At 47.3% G+C, this 16,769-nt stretch overlaps 1 protein-coding gene across 1 annotated transcript; it reads right to left on the reverse strand.

Moving 5' to 3' along the window:
• Positions 1-13,599: 13,599 nt before the first annotated feature.
• On the reverse strand, positions 13,600-15,784 carry SEPHS2 (selenophosphate synthetase 2). Its single transcript, XM_003846032.6, has one exon. The coding sequence runs from the start codon at positions 15,328-15,330 to the stop codon at positions 13,984-13,986; it is 1,347 nt and encodes a 448-aa protein (XP_003846080.5). The 5' UTR covers positions 15,331-15,784; the 3' UTR covers positions 13,600-13,983.
• Positions 15,785-16,769: the final 985 nt, after the last annotated feature.

Consider the following 16,769-nt stretch of genomic DNA (forward strand, 5'->3'; position numbering starts at 1 on the left):
CAGCTCCCCGCTATCGCTATGTCCTGTGGTTGAAACGATGGAGGTCGCCCCATCCCTGTCCTAAGGGAGGCAGTAGGCCCCAGCGCAACGTACATTGCCCTGAAACACGTGGCCCCTTATGGTCTGGCCTGTGCCGGCCTCTCCAGCCTCATGGGTCCCCAGCACGGCTCCTCCACCCCACACACGAGAACTCCAGGCTCCACTCACACCAGGGAATACGCGAGGTGGCGAGTCACAGGGTTGCTGCTTTCAAATCAGAACCACTGAGTTACTGGCCATGGGAGGAGCAGAGATCTTTATGAAACCCTAGAACAGGTGTAGTCTTGCAAAGAATGATTTATTATTGTACCCTTATTAGGGCTACTATCTCTGATTTCCACGTTTAAAGAGGCTTCCAGCTTGCTGGAAGTGAAAGCGTAAGAAAGCGCAGGAAGAGGCAGAGTCAGATTTTGGAAATTAAAATCCCAAGGCTGTGACAATTGCAATTCTAGGTATATGCCCTAGAGAAATTAATGAATATGTGCAGAGAGACACATGCAAGAAGTTCATTACAGTTTTGTTTCTAAGAGTGAAAAAAATTGAAAATAAAATGACTATCAACGGAAGAATGGCTACATGGAAGTATATTTATACAAATGATATTATCCAGCAGTTAAGATTGGATACATGCAACAGAAACAAGTTTAAACTGGTTTTAGCAAGAAAAAGAAATCTATTATTTTTATTTTTTAAATTTTTTATAGAGACAGGGTTTCACCATGTTGCCTAGGCTGGTCTTGAACCAGGATTGCTGGATTGGGCTCTAGCAATCCTCCTGCCTTGGCCTCCCGAAGTGCTGGGATTACAGGCACGAGCCACCCCCACCGGCCACAAGGAAATTATTGTAAGGATACAAGAGTGTCTCCAGAATACAGTGGGACCTCAGGAATGAACTGGAACTGGGGTGGCTGTTTTAAGCATTTTACATATTTAATCCTCATAGCAACTAATTTAATCCTCACAAAAACCCTATATGGTAGGTAATATTGTTGTCATCCCCATTTTAAAGATAAGGAAACTGAGGCCAGGTGCTGTGGCTCACGCCTGTAATGCCAGCACTTTGGGAGGCCGAGGCGGGCGGATCACGAGGTCAGGAGATCGAGACCATCCTGGCTAACACGGTGAAACCCCGTCTGTACTAAAAATACAAAAAATTAGCTGGGTGTGGTGGCGGGCACCTGTAGTCCCAGCTACTCAGGAGGCTGAGGCAGGAGAATGGTGTGAACCTGGGAGGCGGAGCTTGCAGTGAGCCGAGATCGCGCCACTGTGCTTCAGCCTGGGCGAAAGAGCGAGACTCCGTCTCAAAAAAAAAAAAAAAAAAAAAAAAAAAAAAAAAAAGATAAGGAAACTGAGAGGTTAAATAACTTAACAGCTAGTAAAGTGGTAGAGCTGGCGTCAAATCCAGGCAGTTTGGCTTCACAGTCTGTTATTAGACCCTATGATGTATTGCCTGAAATGGCGATAAATATTATGAAAAAAATTAATGTAACTGTTATTTTAAATACTATGAAAGGCTGGGCGTAGTGGCTCACGCTTGTAATCCTAGCACTTTGGGAGGCGGAGGTGGGCAGATCACTTGAAGTCAGGAGTTTGAGACCAGCCTGGGCAACATGGTGAAACCCTTTCTCTATTAAAAATACAAACTTAGCTGGGTGTGGTGGTGCACGCCTGTAGTCCCAGCTGCTCAGGAGGCTGAGGCATGAGAATCACTTGAACCCGAGAGATGGAGGTTGCAGTGAGGCGAGATTGTGCTACTGTACTCTAGCCTGGGTGACAGAGCAAGACCCTGTCTCAAAAACAAAACAAAACAAAACAAAACAAAATCTGGGCATGGTGGTGCACACCTGTGGTCCCAGCTACTTGGGAGGCTGAGGTGGGAGGATCACCTGAGCTTAGGGAGGTCAAGCCTGCAGTGAGACATGATTACGCCACTGCACTGCAGCCTGGGCGACAGAGTGAGACCCTGTTTCAATAAATACATACATATATACTATGAAAAGTGATTGGGGGCATGTTTAGATTGCATGGTCCAGGAAGATATATAGTAAGCACTGTAGGTTACCTACTTAATTGCTCTTTTTCCTCTTCTCCATTCTCTTTTTCTTTTTTCTTTTCTTTTTTGAGGAGGAGACAGGGTCTGGTTCTATTGCCCAGGCTAGAGTGCAGTGGCACAATCACAGCTCACTTGTGTAGTTAAGACTACAGGTGAGCATCACCATGCCTGGCTCCTCTTCTATTCTTGCAGAATTTTTTTTTTTTTTTTTTTTAGGAGTCTCACTCTGTCGCCCAGGCTGGAGTGCTGTGGTATGATCTCTGCTCACTGCAACCTCCGTCTCCTGGGTTCACGTGATTCTCCTGCCTCAGCCTCCCAAATAGCTGGGATTACAGGTGCACACCACCACACCCAGCTAATTTTTGTATTTTTAGTAGGGATGGGGTTTCACCATGTTGGCCAGGCTGGTCTTGAACTCCTGACCTCAAGTGATCCTCCCCCTTCTGCCTCCCAAATTGCTGGGATTACAGGCGTGAGCCACCGCGCCCGGCCACTTACAGAATCTTGATTTTGTTCTGGGGTCCACGCTTCTCCACTTGATTGTTCTGCCTGACTGGTCATAGTGTTCCCATTGCCCTGGCCATTGATTCGTTTATGAATGAGCATGTTATGGATAATAAGTTGGAAGTCTTTTTTTTTTTTTTTTTTTTTTTTTTTAGACAGAATCTCACTCTGTCGCCAGGCTGGAGTGCAGTGGCGCAATCTCTGCTCACTGCAACCTCCACCTCCTGGGTTCAAGCGATTCCCTTGCCTCAGCCTCCTGAGTATCCAGGACTACAGGCGTGTGCCACCACGCCCAGCTAATTTTTTGTATTTTAGTAGAGACAGGGTTTAACCATGTTGGCCAGGATGGTCTCGATCTCCTGACCTCGTGATCTCCCTGCCTCGGCCTCCCAAAGTGCTGGTATTACAGGTATGAGCCACTGCCCAGCCAAGTTGGAGGAACTCTGTTGGATTTCTGGGAAACATTCTTCTTAGTTCTTTAAAGAAATTACAGGGGCTGGCTATGGTTGTTCATGCCTCTAATCCCAGCAGTTTCAGAGGCGGAGGCAGGAGGATCTTTTGAGGCCAGCCCTGGCAACATAGCGACACTCTACACAAAATTTAAAAAAAATTAGCTGGGCATGGTGGCATGCACCTGTATTCCTAGCTACTCAGGAGGCTAAGGTGGGAGGATCACTTGAGCCCAGGAGTTTGTTATAGTGAGCTATGATCAGCCCACTGCACTCCAGCCTGGGTGACAGAGGGAGACCCTGTCTCAAACAAAAAAATCAAACAAACAAACAAACAAAACCACAAAAGACACAGGATGTTTCTACCTCTAGATGTTGGTATATGGAGAGAGGATTGAGAGGAAACCTAGTCCTCAGGCTGAAATTGGCAAGTCAGCCAGATACAAAGGAACTTGATCCTTCCTAACATTGCTGAGCCACTTATTGTACAAGTTCCAGAAATACCCTAATTTAGGACTCTGGCTATATAAGAAAATGAATCCCTTTAATGGTCAAACTACTTTTAGTTCGGTTTTTTGTTACTTGCCTTGGAGAAAGTGACATTTAAGCTGAGGACAAATCAAGGGGAATAGAGTTCTAGGCAGAGGGAACAACAAATGCCTAATGCAGGAAAGGCTTGGCATATTGCAGTGTGGCAGGAAGGCAGTGAGCAAAGCAGAGAGTGGTTGCATGTGTACGGTGTAGGAGAAGTAAAAAGAGGTCAGATCAGACCAATTCACCACAAGTTTCATTTTAGATTTTTTTTTTTTTTTTTTTGTAGATGTAGTCTCCCTCTGTTGCTCAGGCTGAAGTGCAGTGGTGCGATCTCAGCTCACTGCAACCTCTGCCTCCCGGGTTCAAGAAATTCTCCTGCTTCAGCCTCCCTAGTAGCTGGGATTACAGGCATGTGCCACCACGCCCACCTAATTTTTGTATTTTTAGTAGAGACAGGGTTTTACCACGTTGGTCAGGCTGGCCTCCAGCTCCTGACCTCAGGTGATCTGCCTGCCTTGGCCTCCCAAAGCACTGGGATTACAGGTGTGAGCCACCGCGCCTGGCCTCAGAGGGTTTTAAGCAGGAGAGTGATCATATTTTGGGCAGATCATTTGAACCCAGGAGTTTGAGGCTGCAGGGAGCTATGATTGTGCCACTGCACTCCAGCCTGCGCAACAGAGCGAGACTCTGTCTCCAAAAAAAAAAAAAAAGAACCGGAGGAGGCAAGAGTAGAAGCAGGGGGATGAGTTACTGCTGTTGTCCAGGCAAGAGATGATGGTGACTTGAGCCAGGTGATGGTGGGTGAAGATGGAGCAAAGTGGATGTCTTGGGAATGTATTTTGAAGGTAGATCTGGAGGTTTTTGTTGGTTTTGAATGGGGGATGGGAGAAAGGGTAGAATGGTTTACAGATTTTGAGGGTTTGGCAACCCGGTGGGTGGATGGTGACTGATTTGGGGATGGAAAAGATGAGGGACAGGACTGAACACGTGTGGCCTCAGACGTGTGGTTTAGGGCAAGGCAAGTTGAAGAGGCATGGTGAGTTGGCAGTGAAGTTTTGAATCTAAGGTTTAGAGGAGAGATCAGGGCTAGACATTCAGATGTGGCAGTCTCAATCATTTAGACAATACTGAAAGTCAAGGAACTGAAGATGAATAACTAACACAAGAATCTAGGCAGAAAAGACCAAGATTTGGAGCCAGGCATGGTGGCTCACTTCTGTAATACTAGCGCTTTGGGAAGCTGAGGTGGGAGGATTGCTTGAGCCCAGGAGTTTGATACTAGCCTGGGCAACATAGTGAGATGTTTTCTATATTATTAATGTTTACTTATTTATTTATTTATATTTTATTATTATTATTATTTTGAGATGGAGTCTTGATGTGTTGCCCAGGCTGGAGTGCAGTGGCACGATCTCGGCTCACTGCAACCTCTGTTCAAATGATACTCCTGCCTCAGCCTCCCGAGTAGCCGGGACTACAGGCATACACCACCACGCTTGGCTAATTTTTTTATTTTTATTAGAGACGGGGTCTCACCATGTTGGCCAGGCGGGAGTACAGTGGTGTAATCACAGCTCACTGCAGCCTCGAACTCCTGGACTCAAGTGATCCTGCTGCCTCAGCCTCCCAAAGTGCTGGGGTTATAGGCATCAGCCACCGTGCCCCAGTAACTAGCCCTTTATGAGCCTATCTTCCCAAGAGACGGGATGCATGAGTCTTTTCAAATCAAAGGTGTTTTTCCAGTGCAAGCCAATAAAGGTTTAATGGCCGGCTGGATGGATTGGGCCAGGCGAGCAGGCCATGCTTGCAGTACATCCTTCTGCTACTGGGAGAAAAGGTGCTGCTATAATTCAGAATATTTGTTCTTAAAATTTTCAGGGAGAGTCATAACAGGGGCTTTTAGGAATCTCCAGCCTAGCTCATTCAGGCCAGAGAGTCCCCAACACCCTTTGAAGTCTTCTTCCAACCTGCTTTTCCATCCTGTCCCTGTACACACTTGCTGAAGTCCAGAGAGATGTTCCGGACTCTTCCCTCCCCACCTTTGCTTCCTCAGTTCCCTCCATCTGGAATGCCCGCCCCGTTCTGTGCACATCCAAATCCAAATGCCACCCATCCTGCAGAGCCCTGTTTCAAGGCCACCTCCTCTGAAAAGCCTTCCTAAACTTCCTCCTAAAAGGAAATAGGGTCAGGCACAGTGGCTCATGCCTGTAATTCCAGCACTTTGGGAGGCCAAGGCAGGAGGATCACTTGAAAAACCAGGAGTTAGTTTCGTTTTGGTTTTTTTCTTTCTTTCTTTCTTTCTTTCTTTCTTTCTTTCTTTCTTCCTTTCTTTCTTTCTTTCTTTCTTTCTTTCTCGTTCTTTCTTTCCTTCTTTCTTTCCTTCTTTCTTTCTTTCTTTCCTTCTTCCTTCCTTCCTTCCTTCCTTCCTTCCTTCCTTCCTTCCTTCCTCTCTCTCTTTCTCTCTTTCTTTCTTAGGTAGAGTCTTGCTCTGTCACCCAGGCTGCTGTGTAGTGCTGTGATTTTGTCTCACTGCAACCTCAGCCTCCCAGGTTCAAGCCATTCTCCTTCCTCAGCTTCCCAAATAGCTGGGATTACAGGCCCGTGCCACCATGCCTGGCTAATTTTTTTTTGTATTTTTGGTAGAGACAGGGTTTCACCATGTTGGTCAGGCTGGTCTTAAACTCCTGACCTCAAATGATCCGCCCACCTCGGCCTCCCATACTGCTGGGATTACAGGCCACGGTGCCCAGCCTGAAGCCAGGGACCAGCCTAGGCAACATAGCAAGACCCCATCTATACAAAAACACTTTTAAACTTATCTGGGTGTGGTGGTGTGTGCCTCTAGTCCCAGCTGCTCAGGGGAGGCTAAGGTGGGAGGATCACTTGAGCCTAGGATGTCGAGGCTGCAGTGAGCTATGATTGTGCCACTGCACTTTAGTCTGGGTTACAGTCTCAAATAAAAAAAGTGGTACCAGCTTCAATTGCAGGAGACACCAAGAGCCCCAGAAGAGTGAAAAGAAAGGGTCAGTACCTATGGACCAGGCACTGTTCTAGCTGCTGGAGATACTGAACATCCCTACCTTCCTGGTGCTTACATACTAGCAGAAGGGAACAATTCTTTTTTTTTCTTTTTTTCTTTTTTTTTGAGACAAAGTCTTGCCCTCTTGCCCAGGCTGGAGTGCAATGGCATGATCTCGGCTCACTGCAACCTCCGCCTCCCAGGTTCAAGCGATTCCCCTGTCTCAGCTTCCCAAGTAGCTGGGATTACAGGTGCCCGCCACCACGCCTGGCTAATTTTTGTATTTTTAGTAGAGACGGGGTTTCACCATGTTGGCCAGGCTGGTCTCGAACTGCTGACATCATGATCCGCCCGCCTCAGCCTCCCAAAGTGCTGGGATTACAGGCATGAGCCACCATGCCCTGCCCAGAAGGAGACAATTCTAAAGCGAACTAACACATTCTCAAGGGAATTATAGGCTAGGATAAGAGCTACAAAGCAAATAAACAGGGTGATGCATTGGAGAGTGGCTGGTTGTTGGCCAGGAGGTGGGAAAGGGCCTTTGTGAAGAGGTTTTATTTGAACTGAGACAGGACTGAGAACAAGCCAGCCAGGTGAGTGTGAGGTGAGGTTCCAGACAGCGGGAACTGCAAGCACAAAGGATCTTGATTTGTTTGAAGTCCCAGGGAAGGCTGATGGGCCAGCAGGTAGTGAGAGAGGTAGAGAGAGTGCCATGAGATGAAGCTGGAGATCTGTAGCAGGGGTGGGAAATTGCTGGAAAAGCTGTTTCTGCACTTTGAACAGGAGAAAAATGGATTGAATTGATTTACCTATTTTTTGTTGTTGATGTTAATAGTATTTACATAACTGGCTATGTAAATATTCAATGTTGGCCAGTCACGGTGACTCACACCTGTAATCCCAGGATTACTTTGGGAGGCTGAGGCAGGTGGATCACTTGAGATCAGGAGTTCCAGATCAGCCTGGCCAACATGGTGAAACCCTGTTTCTACTGAAAATACAAAAACTAGTCAGGCATGGTGGTGTCTGCCTGAAATCCCAGCTACTCGGGAGGCTGAGGCGGGAGAATCGCTTGAACCCAGGAGGCACAGGTTGCAGTGACCCGCCATCACGCCACTGCACTCCAGCCTGGGCAACACCGTGAGACTCTGTCTCAAAAAAAAAAAGTCAATGTTCAATTATTATTCTCCCTATACCTCATACAAATGTATGACTACATTTCATTTGTTCTTTAAGGTTGTTTTGGGCTGGAGTTGGTTAGTTGGTTTATTTTACAGGGTTATTCTTGGCTATGTTGATTCATTTTTTGTTGTCATTTGTGAATTTTCATTTTTCTCTCTCTTTTTTTCTTTTTTTGACATGGAGTCTCGTTCTTGTTGCCCAGGCTGGAGTGCAATGGTGCGATCTCGGCTCACTGTAACATCCACCTCCAGGGTTCAAGTGATTCTCCTGCCTCAGCCTCCCGAGTAGCTGGGATTACAGGTGCCCACCACCACCCCTGGCTAATTTTGTATTTTTAGTAGAGACAAGGTTTCTCCATGTTGGTCAGGCTGGTCTCAAACTCCCGACCGCAGGTGATCCACCCGCCTTAGCCTCTCAAAGTGCTGAGATTACAGGTGTGAGCCACCGCGCCTGGCAGTCGTTTGCTAATTTTCTAAATGATTATCACAAATTCTTTTTTTTTTTTTTCGGTAGAGACAGAGTCTCATTATGTTGCTCAGGCTGCTTTTGAATTCCTGGCCTCAAGCAGTCCTCCTGCCTCAGCCTCCCAAAGTGCTGAGATTACAGGCATGAGCCACCATGCCTGGCCACTAATTGTTTTCACATATTCGATTATCCTGCCAATACAATTTTCACACAATTAAATGTATCAATATTATATCAGTTTCATATTTTTCTTTTCTGGAAGGCCTTTCTGGAAGCCTTCCAGGCTCCCTGTCCAGTGTGGGCTGGTTGCTCTGTAAGCCTACTGTTTAGCTATTACCTTCACCTCTCTCCTGTGCTGGGTTGCATTTCCTTAATCTCATGTTTTTCTCTTTCTCAGTTTGCTTCCTTGTTGTTTTTTGTTTTGTTTTGTTTTGATTTTTTGGTTTTTTTTTTGAGACAGAGTCACGCTTTGTCACCCAGGCTGTAGTGCAGTGGCACGATTTCGGCTCACTGCAACCTCCGCCTCCCGGGCTTAAGTGATTCTTCTGCCTCAGCCTCCTAAGTAGCTAGGATTGCAGGCACCCGCCACCAACTACGCCTGGCTAATTTTTGTATTTTTAGTAGAGACGGGGTTTTCTTTTTTTTTTTTTTTTGAAACAGTCTCGCTCTGTCGCCCAGGCTGGAGTACAGTGGCACCATCTCAGCTCATTGCAACCTCTGCTTCCTGGGTTCAAGCAGTTTTCCTGCCTCAGCCTCCCAAGTAGCTGGGATTACAGGCACCCACCACCATGCCTGGCTAATTTTTTACATTTTTAGTAGAGACAAGGTTTCACCATGTTGGCCAGGCTGGTTTTGAACTCCTGACCTCGTGATCTGCCCGCCTCGGCCTCCCAAGGTACTGGGATTAATAGGCATGAGCCACCGCACCTGGCCTGCTTCCTTGTTTTGTTGGAGCATATCCTCTGGTAGTTTCTTGAGAAAAAGTACATGGGATGAAGCCATTTTGATACCCTGTATGCCCCAAGATATCTTTATTTTACTTATTTGAAAAATGTGGCTTGCTGTAGACTTCTACAGAGATTATCATTTACCCTCAGAATTTTGAAGGCATTGCTTTTGTGTGTGTGTGTGTTTTTAATTTTTTTTTTCTGAGACAGGGTCTCACTCTGTTGCTCAAGCAATCCTTGCACCTCGGCCTCAGGCGCATGCCACCATGCCTGGCTAAACTTAATTTTCTATTTTTTTTGTAGAAATAGGATCTCACTGTATTGCCCAGGCTGGTCACAAACTCCTAGGCTCAAGTGATCCTCCTGCCTCGGCTTTCCAAAGTGCTGGAATTACAGGTGTGAGCCACCGCACCTGGCTGCTTTATTGTTTTTTAGCTTCCAATTTGAGGTTGTGAAGTCTGATGTCATGATGACATACAAAGGTGTGTCATTATTCCCACACCTTTGTATGTGATCATAGTGATCAGAAGCATGGGTTCTGGAGTCAGACCGCCTACAAGACTGACTATGCAAGCTTGGACAAATTTCTTATTCTCCCTATACCTCAGCTTTCTCATTTGCAAATTGGGGTTGTTAGAAGATTGGGTTAATACGTATAAAGCACTTACTTCCTGCACAGAATATGTGCTATATAAACATTTGCTTTCATTATTATTAGGATCTCTTCTTCATACCTGGCATTTTGAAATTTAATAAAATTAGCATGGGTCTTTTAAAATGTACTGTGCTAGGAGTTCAAGAGGTATGTGGTTTACAACTTTTAAGTTCTAGAAAACTTGGATAATATTTTTTCTTCCATCTGCTTTACTGCCTTATTCTAGAACTCCACTTAGATGTTGAACCTCCTGCCTCATTTGATCTTTATAGAATTTATTTTATTGTGCATCTTTTTGGGCTACTTTTTTTTTTTTAATTTTACTTCACGTTCTGGGATACATGTGCAGAACATGCAGGCCTGTTACACAGGTATACATGTGCTATGGTGGTTTGCTGCACCTATCAACCTGTCATCTAGGTTTTAAGCCCCGCATGCTTTAGCTGTTTGTCCTAATGCTCTCCCTCCCTTTGCCCCCAACCGCCAATGGGCCCTGGTGTGTGATGTTCCCCTCCCTGTGTCCGTGTGTTCTCATTTGTTCAACTCCCACTTATGAGTGAGAACATGCAAGTATTTGGTTTTCTGTTCCTGTGTTAGTTTGCTGAGAATGATGGCTTCCAGCTTCATCCATGTCCCTGCAAAGGACATGAACTCATTCTTTTTTATGGCTACATGGTCTACTTTCTTATTTATTTATTTTTGAGACAGAGTCTCGCTCTGTCACCCAGGCTGGAGTGCAGTGGCATGGTCTTGGCTCACTGCCAGCTCCACCTCCCGGGTTCACGCCGTTCTCCTGCCTTAGCCTCCCAAGTAGCTGGGACTACAGGCGCCTGCCACCACGCCCGGCTAATTTTTTGTATTTTTAGTAGAGACAGGGTTTCACCGTGTTAGCCAGGATGGTCTTGATCTCCTGACCTCGTGATCCGCCTGCCTTGGCCTCCCAAAGTGCTGGGATTACAGGCGTGAGCCACCACGCCCGGCTTATTTATTTTTTGAGACAGGATCTCACTGTGTCACCCAGGCTGGACTGCAGTGGTGACTGCAGTGGTGCAATCTTGGCTCACTACAGCCTCCATCTCCCAGGCTCAAGTGATCCTCCCACCCCAGCCTCCAGAGAAGCTGGGACTACAAGTGCACACCACCATGCCTGCTAATTTTTGTATTTTTTGTAGAGACAGGTTTTCGCCACGTTGCTCAGGTTGGTCTTGAACTCATGGGCTCAAGCCCGCCTTGGCCTCCCAAAGTGCTGGGATTACAGGTGTGAGTAAGGTGCCTGGCCTTTTGGGGCTACTTTCTGATAAATTTCTGCAACTTTATGTCTCCTATTAGAATTTTTTTTTTTTTTTGGAGACAGAATTTTGCCTTGTCGTCCAGGCTGGAGTGCAATGGCATGATCTCGGCTCACTGCATCCTCTGCCTCCTGGGTTCAAGTGATTTTCCTGCCTCAGCCTCCTGAGTAGCTGGGATTACAGGTTCATGCCATCAAGCCTGGCTAATTTTTATATTTTTATTAAAGATGGGGTTTCACCATGTTGACCAGGCTGGTCTCGAACTCCTGACCTCAGGTGATCCGCCCACCTTGGCCTCCCAAAATGCTGGGATTACAGATGTGAGCCACTGCGCCCAGCCCCCTACTAAAAATTTCAAGTTTTAGCTTTATCTTTATATTCTAAGTGGCCGGTTCTCTTAAGTATTGCTTTGCGGATATTTTTTATCTTTTTTCCTACTCCCTGTATTGTCCCTCTGAGTTTCCTTTTTCTGTTTAAGTTGGAGGCTCTCCTCACATGCTTGGTGATCCTTGACTGCTCATATTTAAGAATGAGGCATTAAAAAGCTTAACATTAGCGGGGCGCGGTGGCTCACGCCTGTAATCCCAGCACTTCAGGAGGCTGAGGCGGGTAAATTGCTTCAGGTTAGGAGTTGGAGACCAGCCTGGCCAACATGGTGAAACCACGTTTTCTACTAAAAACACAAAATTCACCGGGCGTGGTGGTGCACACCTGTAATCTCAGCTACTCGGGAGGCTGAGGCAGAAGAATCGCTTGAACCTGGGAGGCGGAGTTTGCAGTGAGCTGAGATCGAACCACTGCACTCCAGCTTGGGCAACAGAGTGAGACTTTGTCCGGAAAAAAAAAAAAAAAAAAAAGCTTAACATCATTCAATAAAGGCTTTCACCTAGGAGGCCTTGTGGTAGAGTGATTTTGGGCTTTTATTTATTTTTTTTGAGACAGGGTTTCACTCCCGTCGCCCAGGCTGGACTGCAGTGTTTGCACACTGCAACCTCTGCCTTGCGGGTTCAAGGTTCTCCCACCTCAGCCTCCCGAGTAGCTGGGACTACAGGGGCACGCCATCACACCTGGGTATTTTTGTATTTTTTTTGTTTTAGTAGAGACGGAGTTTTGCCATATTGGCCAGGCTGAACTCAAACTCCTGAGCTTAATAGATCTGCCCACCTCGGCCTCCCAAAGTGCTGGGATTATAGGCGTGAGCCACTGGGCCTGGCCTGGCCAGTTTTTTGTCTGTTTGTTTGTTTTGAGATGGAGTCTCGCTCTGTTGCCCGGACTGGAGTGCAGTGGTGCGATCTCGGCTCACTGCAAGCTCCGCCTCCCAGGTTCACGCCATTCTCCCACCTCAGCCTTCCCAGTAGCTGGGACTACAGGCGCCCGCCACCACGCCCAGCTAATTTTTTGTATTTTTAGTAGAGATGGGGTTTCATCTTGTTAGCCAGGATGGTCTCAACCTCCTGACCTCATGATCTGCCCGCCTCGGCCTCCCAAAGTGCTGGGATTACAGGCGTGAGCCACCGCGCCGGCCTGGCCGGTATTTTGAATATCTAATTGAGGAAGGGGGCTGGGCAGTCTCATTTTAAATTTTTATTTTTTCAGTTAGGCTCCCTATCCTCTGCTGTGTGTGGTGCTCCCAACTCTACCTGCGTAGGTGAGAGGCAGTCACCTGGCTGTGTGAAGTAAGAGTGTGGAGAACGCTAAAGATCAAATTACCGTGTATAAACTCTCAACCAGTATGTTTTTATCCCCAGGTCTTACCCCATCTTCCAAGCACATCTTCTTGCTTTTTGTCTTCCCCTACTATGAAGGATTCCTTTAAGTCAGTTACCCCTCTTCCACCTCCTTTCCATCTTTCAAGAATTGTTGACACCTTTCTTTTGCTATTTCCTGCCCACTCTCTAACCCTTGGGGCGTATGCCTGCTTCGAGTCCTTTTCTGTCATCTCAGGGGGAAGGTGCAACCCTAAATCTGGGTGTTAAATTACCCAATTCACCAGCATCAGGGAAAACACTCTCTCTCTGCTATACCAGACTCAGTGTATAAGCTGGTTCGTTTTATAAGACTGTATTGAATTTCAAACCACCAAACATTAGCCAGAATAGTTTTTCAACAAGGTTTCTTTTATTTATTTAGCAAGAAATTACTCTTTATTGATCAAATCACCAGGAATCTGCCGCAAAAGACTTAACATCTTAATGACCACTGAGGCCTGGGCTCTGAGGCTTGCTCTGCCTCTCCCAGTCCTTAATGGGGTTTAGAGGGAGAGACGTCATTAACAGAGACCAAGTCAGATGGTTGCAGGTCCTCCTTTCCCAGTCATCAGACAAGTTGCTCAATTCTTGTCCAGAGCAGGAAAGAGCCAGTACTTCAGTAAAATTGAATAAAGAATTTGATGTTGCATTATAAGATCTCTCTTAACAATTTAGATTTATCAACAATATTGGTCCAAAACTCATTTGCTTCTAATTTTTTTTCATTTTGCAATTTACTTTGTGTGTGTGTTATTTTAATAATCTCACTCCCTGTGCAGAAATTAATCAACCCAGTGCAAAGAAAAATCCCTCAACCTGGAATAGCTTCATTTTACTTTGGCAAGAGAAAACAGAGGTATTTTTGCTCCTCTTCTACCCAAGTGATGAACAAATATCCCCCCAAAGTTCAAAATGTTACTCTGGCCCCGGAATGCATATAAAGACTGCTTTAGATGGGCTGATTCCAATCACCTAGAAAGGGCAGCCGGAACCACTATGCAGGCAGCCTTCTTTGGAAATTTCTTACAATCAACTCTTGAGAACCATCCGTGATTGTGGACAATGGCTCTAAGGTCCAAACAACTTCTGTTCTTTCATCTCACGAGCTAGGCTCAGAGGAGGCATTTGAACTGTCAGGAGCAAGAACAGCAGCTGTGGCCCCACGAGGCAGGACTTCAATAACTCGCGGCTTGTCAATGATCCGGGCCGTTCGGTTTCCCTTTTCCACAATGCCAACGATCCACGCTTGGTGACCCTCTCCGTACTTGGAGGATTTGATTTCAGAACAAAAGCGAGCCGCCTGTTCTCTTGGCAGACAAATCAGTAATCCCCCAGAGGTTTCAGCTGAGGTTCCTTGAAGAAGCCCAAACCGTCCACTGGCCTTGCTGACGGCAGCCATCTTGGCAATTATTGGCAGATTATGAATAACAAAGGACACTTCATTTCTTTGCTGTTTTGCAAGGTTCTGGGAGTGTCCTAGAATGCCAAAGCCTGTGATATCTGTGGCCGCATGGGCATTAAATGTGTGCATTAAACCTGCAGCAGTTCTGTTGAGGGTAGCCATATTGAACATGGCTTCCTGATAGGCCAGCTCCACCTCTTCTCTGGAGACCACCATCTTTACTTTATTCCATCTTTCAGGATTATCCAGCCATTGGTGGGCATTGACAGCAACCTGGGTTCCTAACGGTTTGGTTAACACCAGCACGTCCCCAACGACGGCGCTGTCCGGCATTATGAACTCATTTGGTTGGCATACTACAGTGGCAACTCCACCGATTATAATCCAAGGGTTGACCACCGTTTGCCCACCGGTCACTGCCGTCCCTCCTTCCTCAGCCGCATCCCGAAAGCCTTTGACCATGAGTGGCGTTACCTTTTCGCGTTCCTCCTCACTCATACTCTGGCTGACGCTGAGTAACATCAACATGTTGTCACACTCAGTAATCCCCATGGCGTAGAGGTCACTCAGCACGTTGGCACAAGCTATGCGCCCCATCATGTAGGGATCTTCTACCAAGGGGTAAAAGAAGTCCGTGGTCTGCACCAGTGACAGGCCCCCGTGCCTCAGGGGGATGACGCAGGAGTCCATCCCGATGCCCAGGGCTGTAAAGGTGGGGCTGGGGTCCGCTCCTGCCGGCAGGCCGGCTTCCTGGGACGCCTCTTCCTGGCCACCCACCAGGCCCCGGCCCAGCGGGGGCCGCACGTCCGGCCGCGTCAGTCCCGCCAGGAGTTTGAGCAGCGCCTCCTGCGGGACCTTGCAGCCTCAGCCCTTCATGCCGGAGAAGCCCGTCAGCCGCCAGCTCGGGCTGAGGCCCAACGCCTGGGGCTCGAAGGGCCGGTAGTTCGAGAAGCTCCGGCCCAGAGTCAAGCCCGCCGGGCCCGAGGAGCCTTCCGCCGCTGCCATCGCCTCTCCGCAGGCGCCCGTCGCCGAGGCTTCCGCCATGGCGCCTGCCCGGCAGGGAAGCGAGAGGAGAAGAGGGCCCTTTTATTTTCCACTCAGATTAATATGAAGCAAAAGTCAAATATTACCTGCAGGGATTCTCCCTAGCGCTACTCAATCCGTCAGACCCACGGCATGCGCAATCTTCCTGAGAGAGGAGCCGCCGGACTCCCTTATTTATAGCCCTGGCGATTGACAGCCGCAACATCCAATGACGACTCCGCCACCGAGAGGCGGGCTTCCTAGACTCTAAAAGGTGCAACAACCTCCGGCTTGCAAAACCGCTTGCAACGGGATTGCAGAACGTCACGTGCTTTCCTTCGCTCTCTTAGTAATTTAAATGGTTTCTTGGCAGTGGCTGACGGAACTCTGCTCCCTTCCAGTCACTTTTCCAAGTCCAGCAAATTGTAGACGAGGGAAGATTGGTCACTCGGCAAACCTCATGATCGGCAGGATTGTCCCAAAGGTCACTTGACAGCGCACATGATCGATCCAGGATGGCAAAATAGCCCAAGGGAAAAAACAGAAAGCATGAGAAATTAGAAATTAAACTACTACCATTAAGTTAGCAAACTGCAGGCAGCATCAATATAATGAAATGTTAACAGGAACTTCAAGAACTCTAGGACTCAGGAGGTCGAGGCTGCAGTGAGCTGCGTCCGCGCCACTGCACTCTAGTCTGGGCGACAGAGCAAGAACCTGTCTCTAAAACAAACAACAATAACAAACAAACAAACACCCCCCCCCACACACACACACACACACAAAGAGAGATTTAGGACTGAAAGTCCAGACACCTGCATGGATTCTAATGGTGTTTCCCACCAGCTTTGTGTGGAGTCACTCTCCGCGTCGGTTGACTCATCCATCTGTGGAACAGAGTGGGTTACATAGGACTGGTCTATTCTAAAATTCCTATATCTCTGTAAATAAATAAATATATATCTTATATAGCCATGAAGGGCAGTTTGCCAATATCTATTAAAAACTCCACCTCCCAGGTTCAAGTGATTCTCCTGCTGCAGCCTCCTGAATAGCTGGGATTACAGGTGTGCGCCACCACACCCGGCTTATTTTTGCATTTTTAGTACAGACGGGATTTCACCACGTTGGCCAGGCTGGTCTCAAACTCCTGACCTCAGGTGATCTGCTGGCCTCGGCCTCCCAAAGTGCTGGGATTACAGGCATAAGCCACCACACCCAGCCAATAAAAACTTTTTTAAAAGACAAGAAAATGAATAGAAAACTCAGCATAGGGGCTATGTCTAGGGAGGGCTACACAGGGAGCTTCTGGGCTATGTTTAATTCTGTTCATTGGGCTGGTGGTGGGTACGTGGTACATGGTTGTTCTTTAAACTGTACATAGATATTTTCGGGGCCGGGCACAGTGGCTCACACCTGTAATCCCAGTACTTTGGGAGGCCGAGGCGGGTGGATCACGA

This window comes from Pan paniscus, chromosome 18 (assembly GCF_029289425.2).
Source record: "Pan paniscus chromosome 18, NHGRI_mPanPan1-v2.0_pri, whole genome shotgun sequence".
Taxonomy (NCBI): domain Eukaryota; kingdom Metazoa; phylum Chordata; class Mammalia; order Primates; family Hominidae; genus Pan; species Pan paniscus.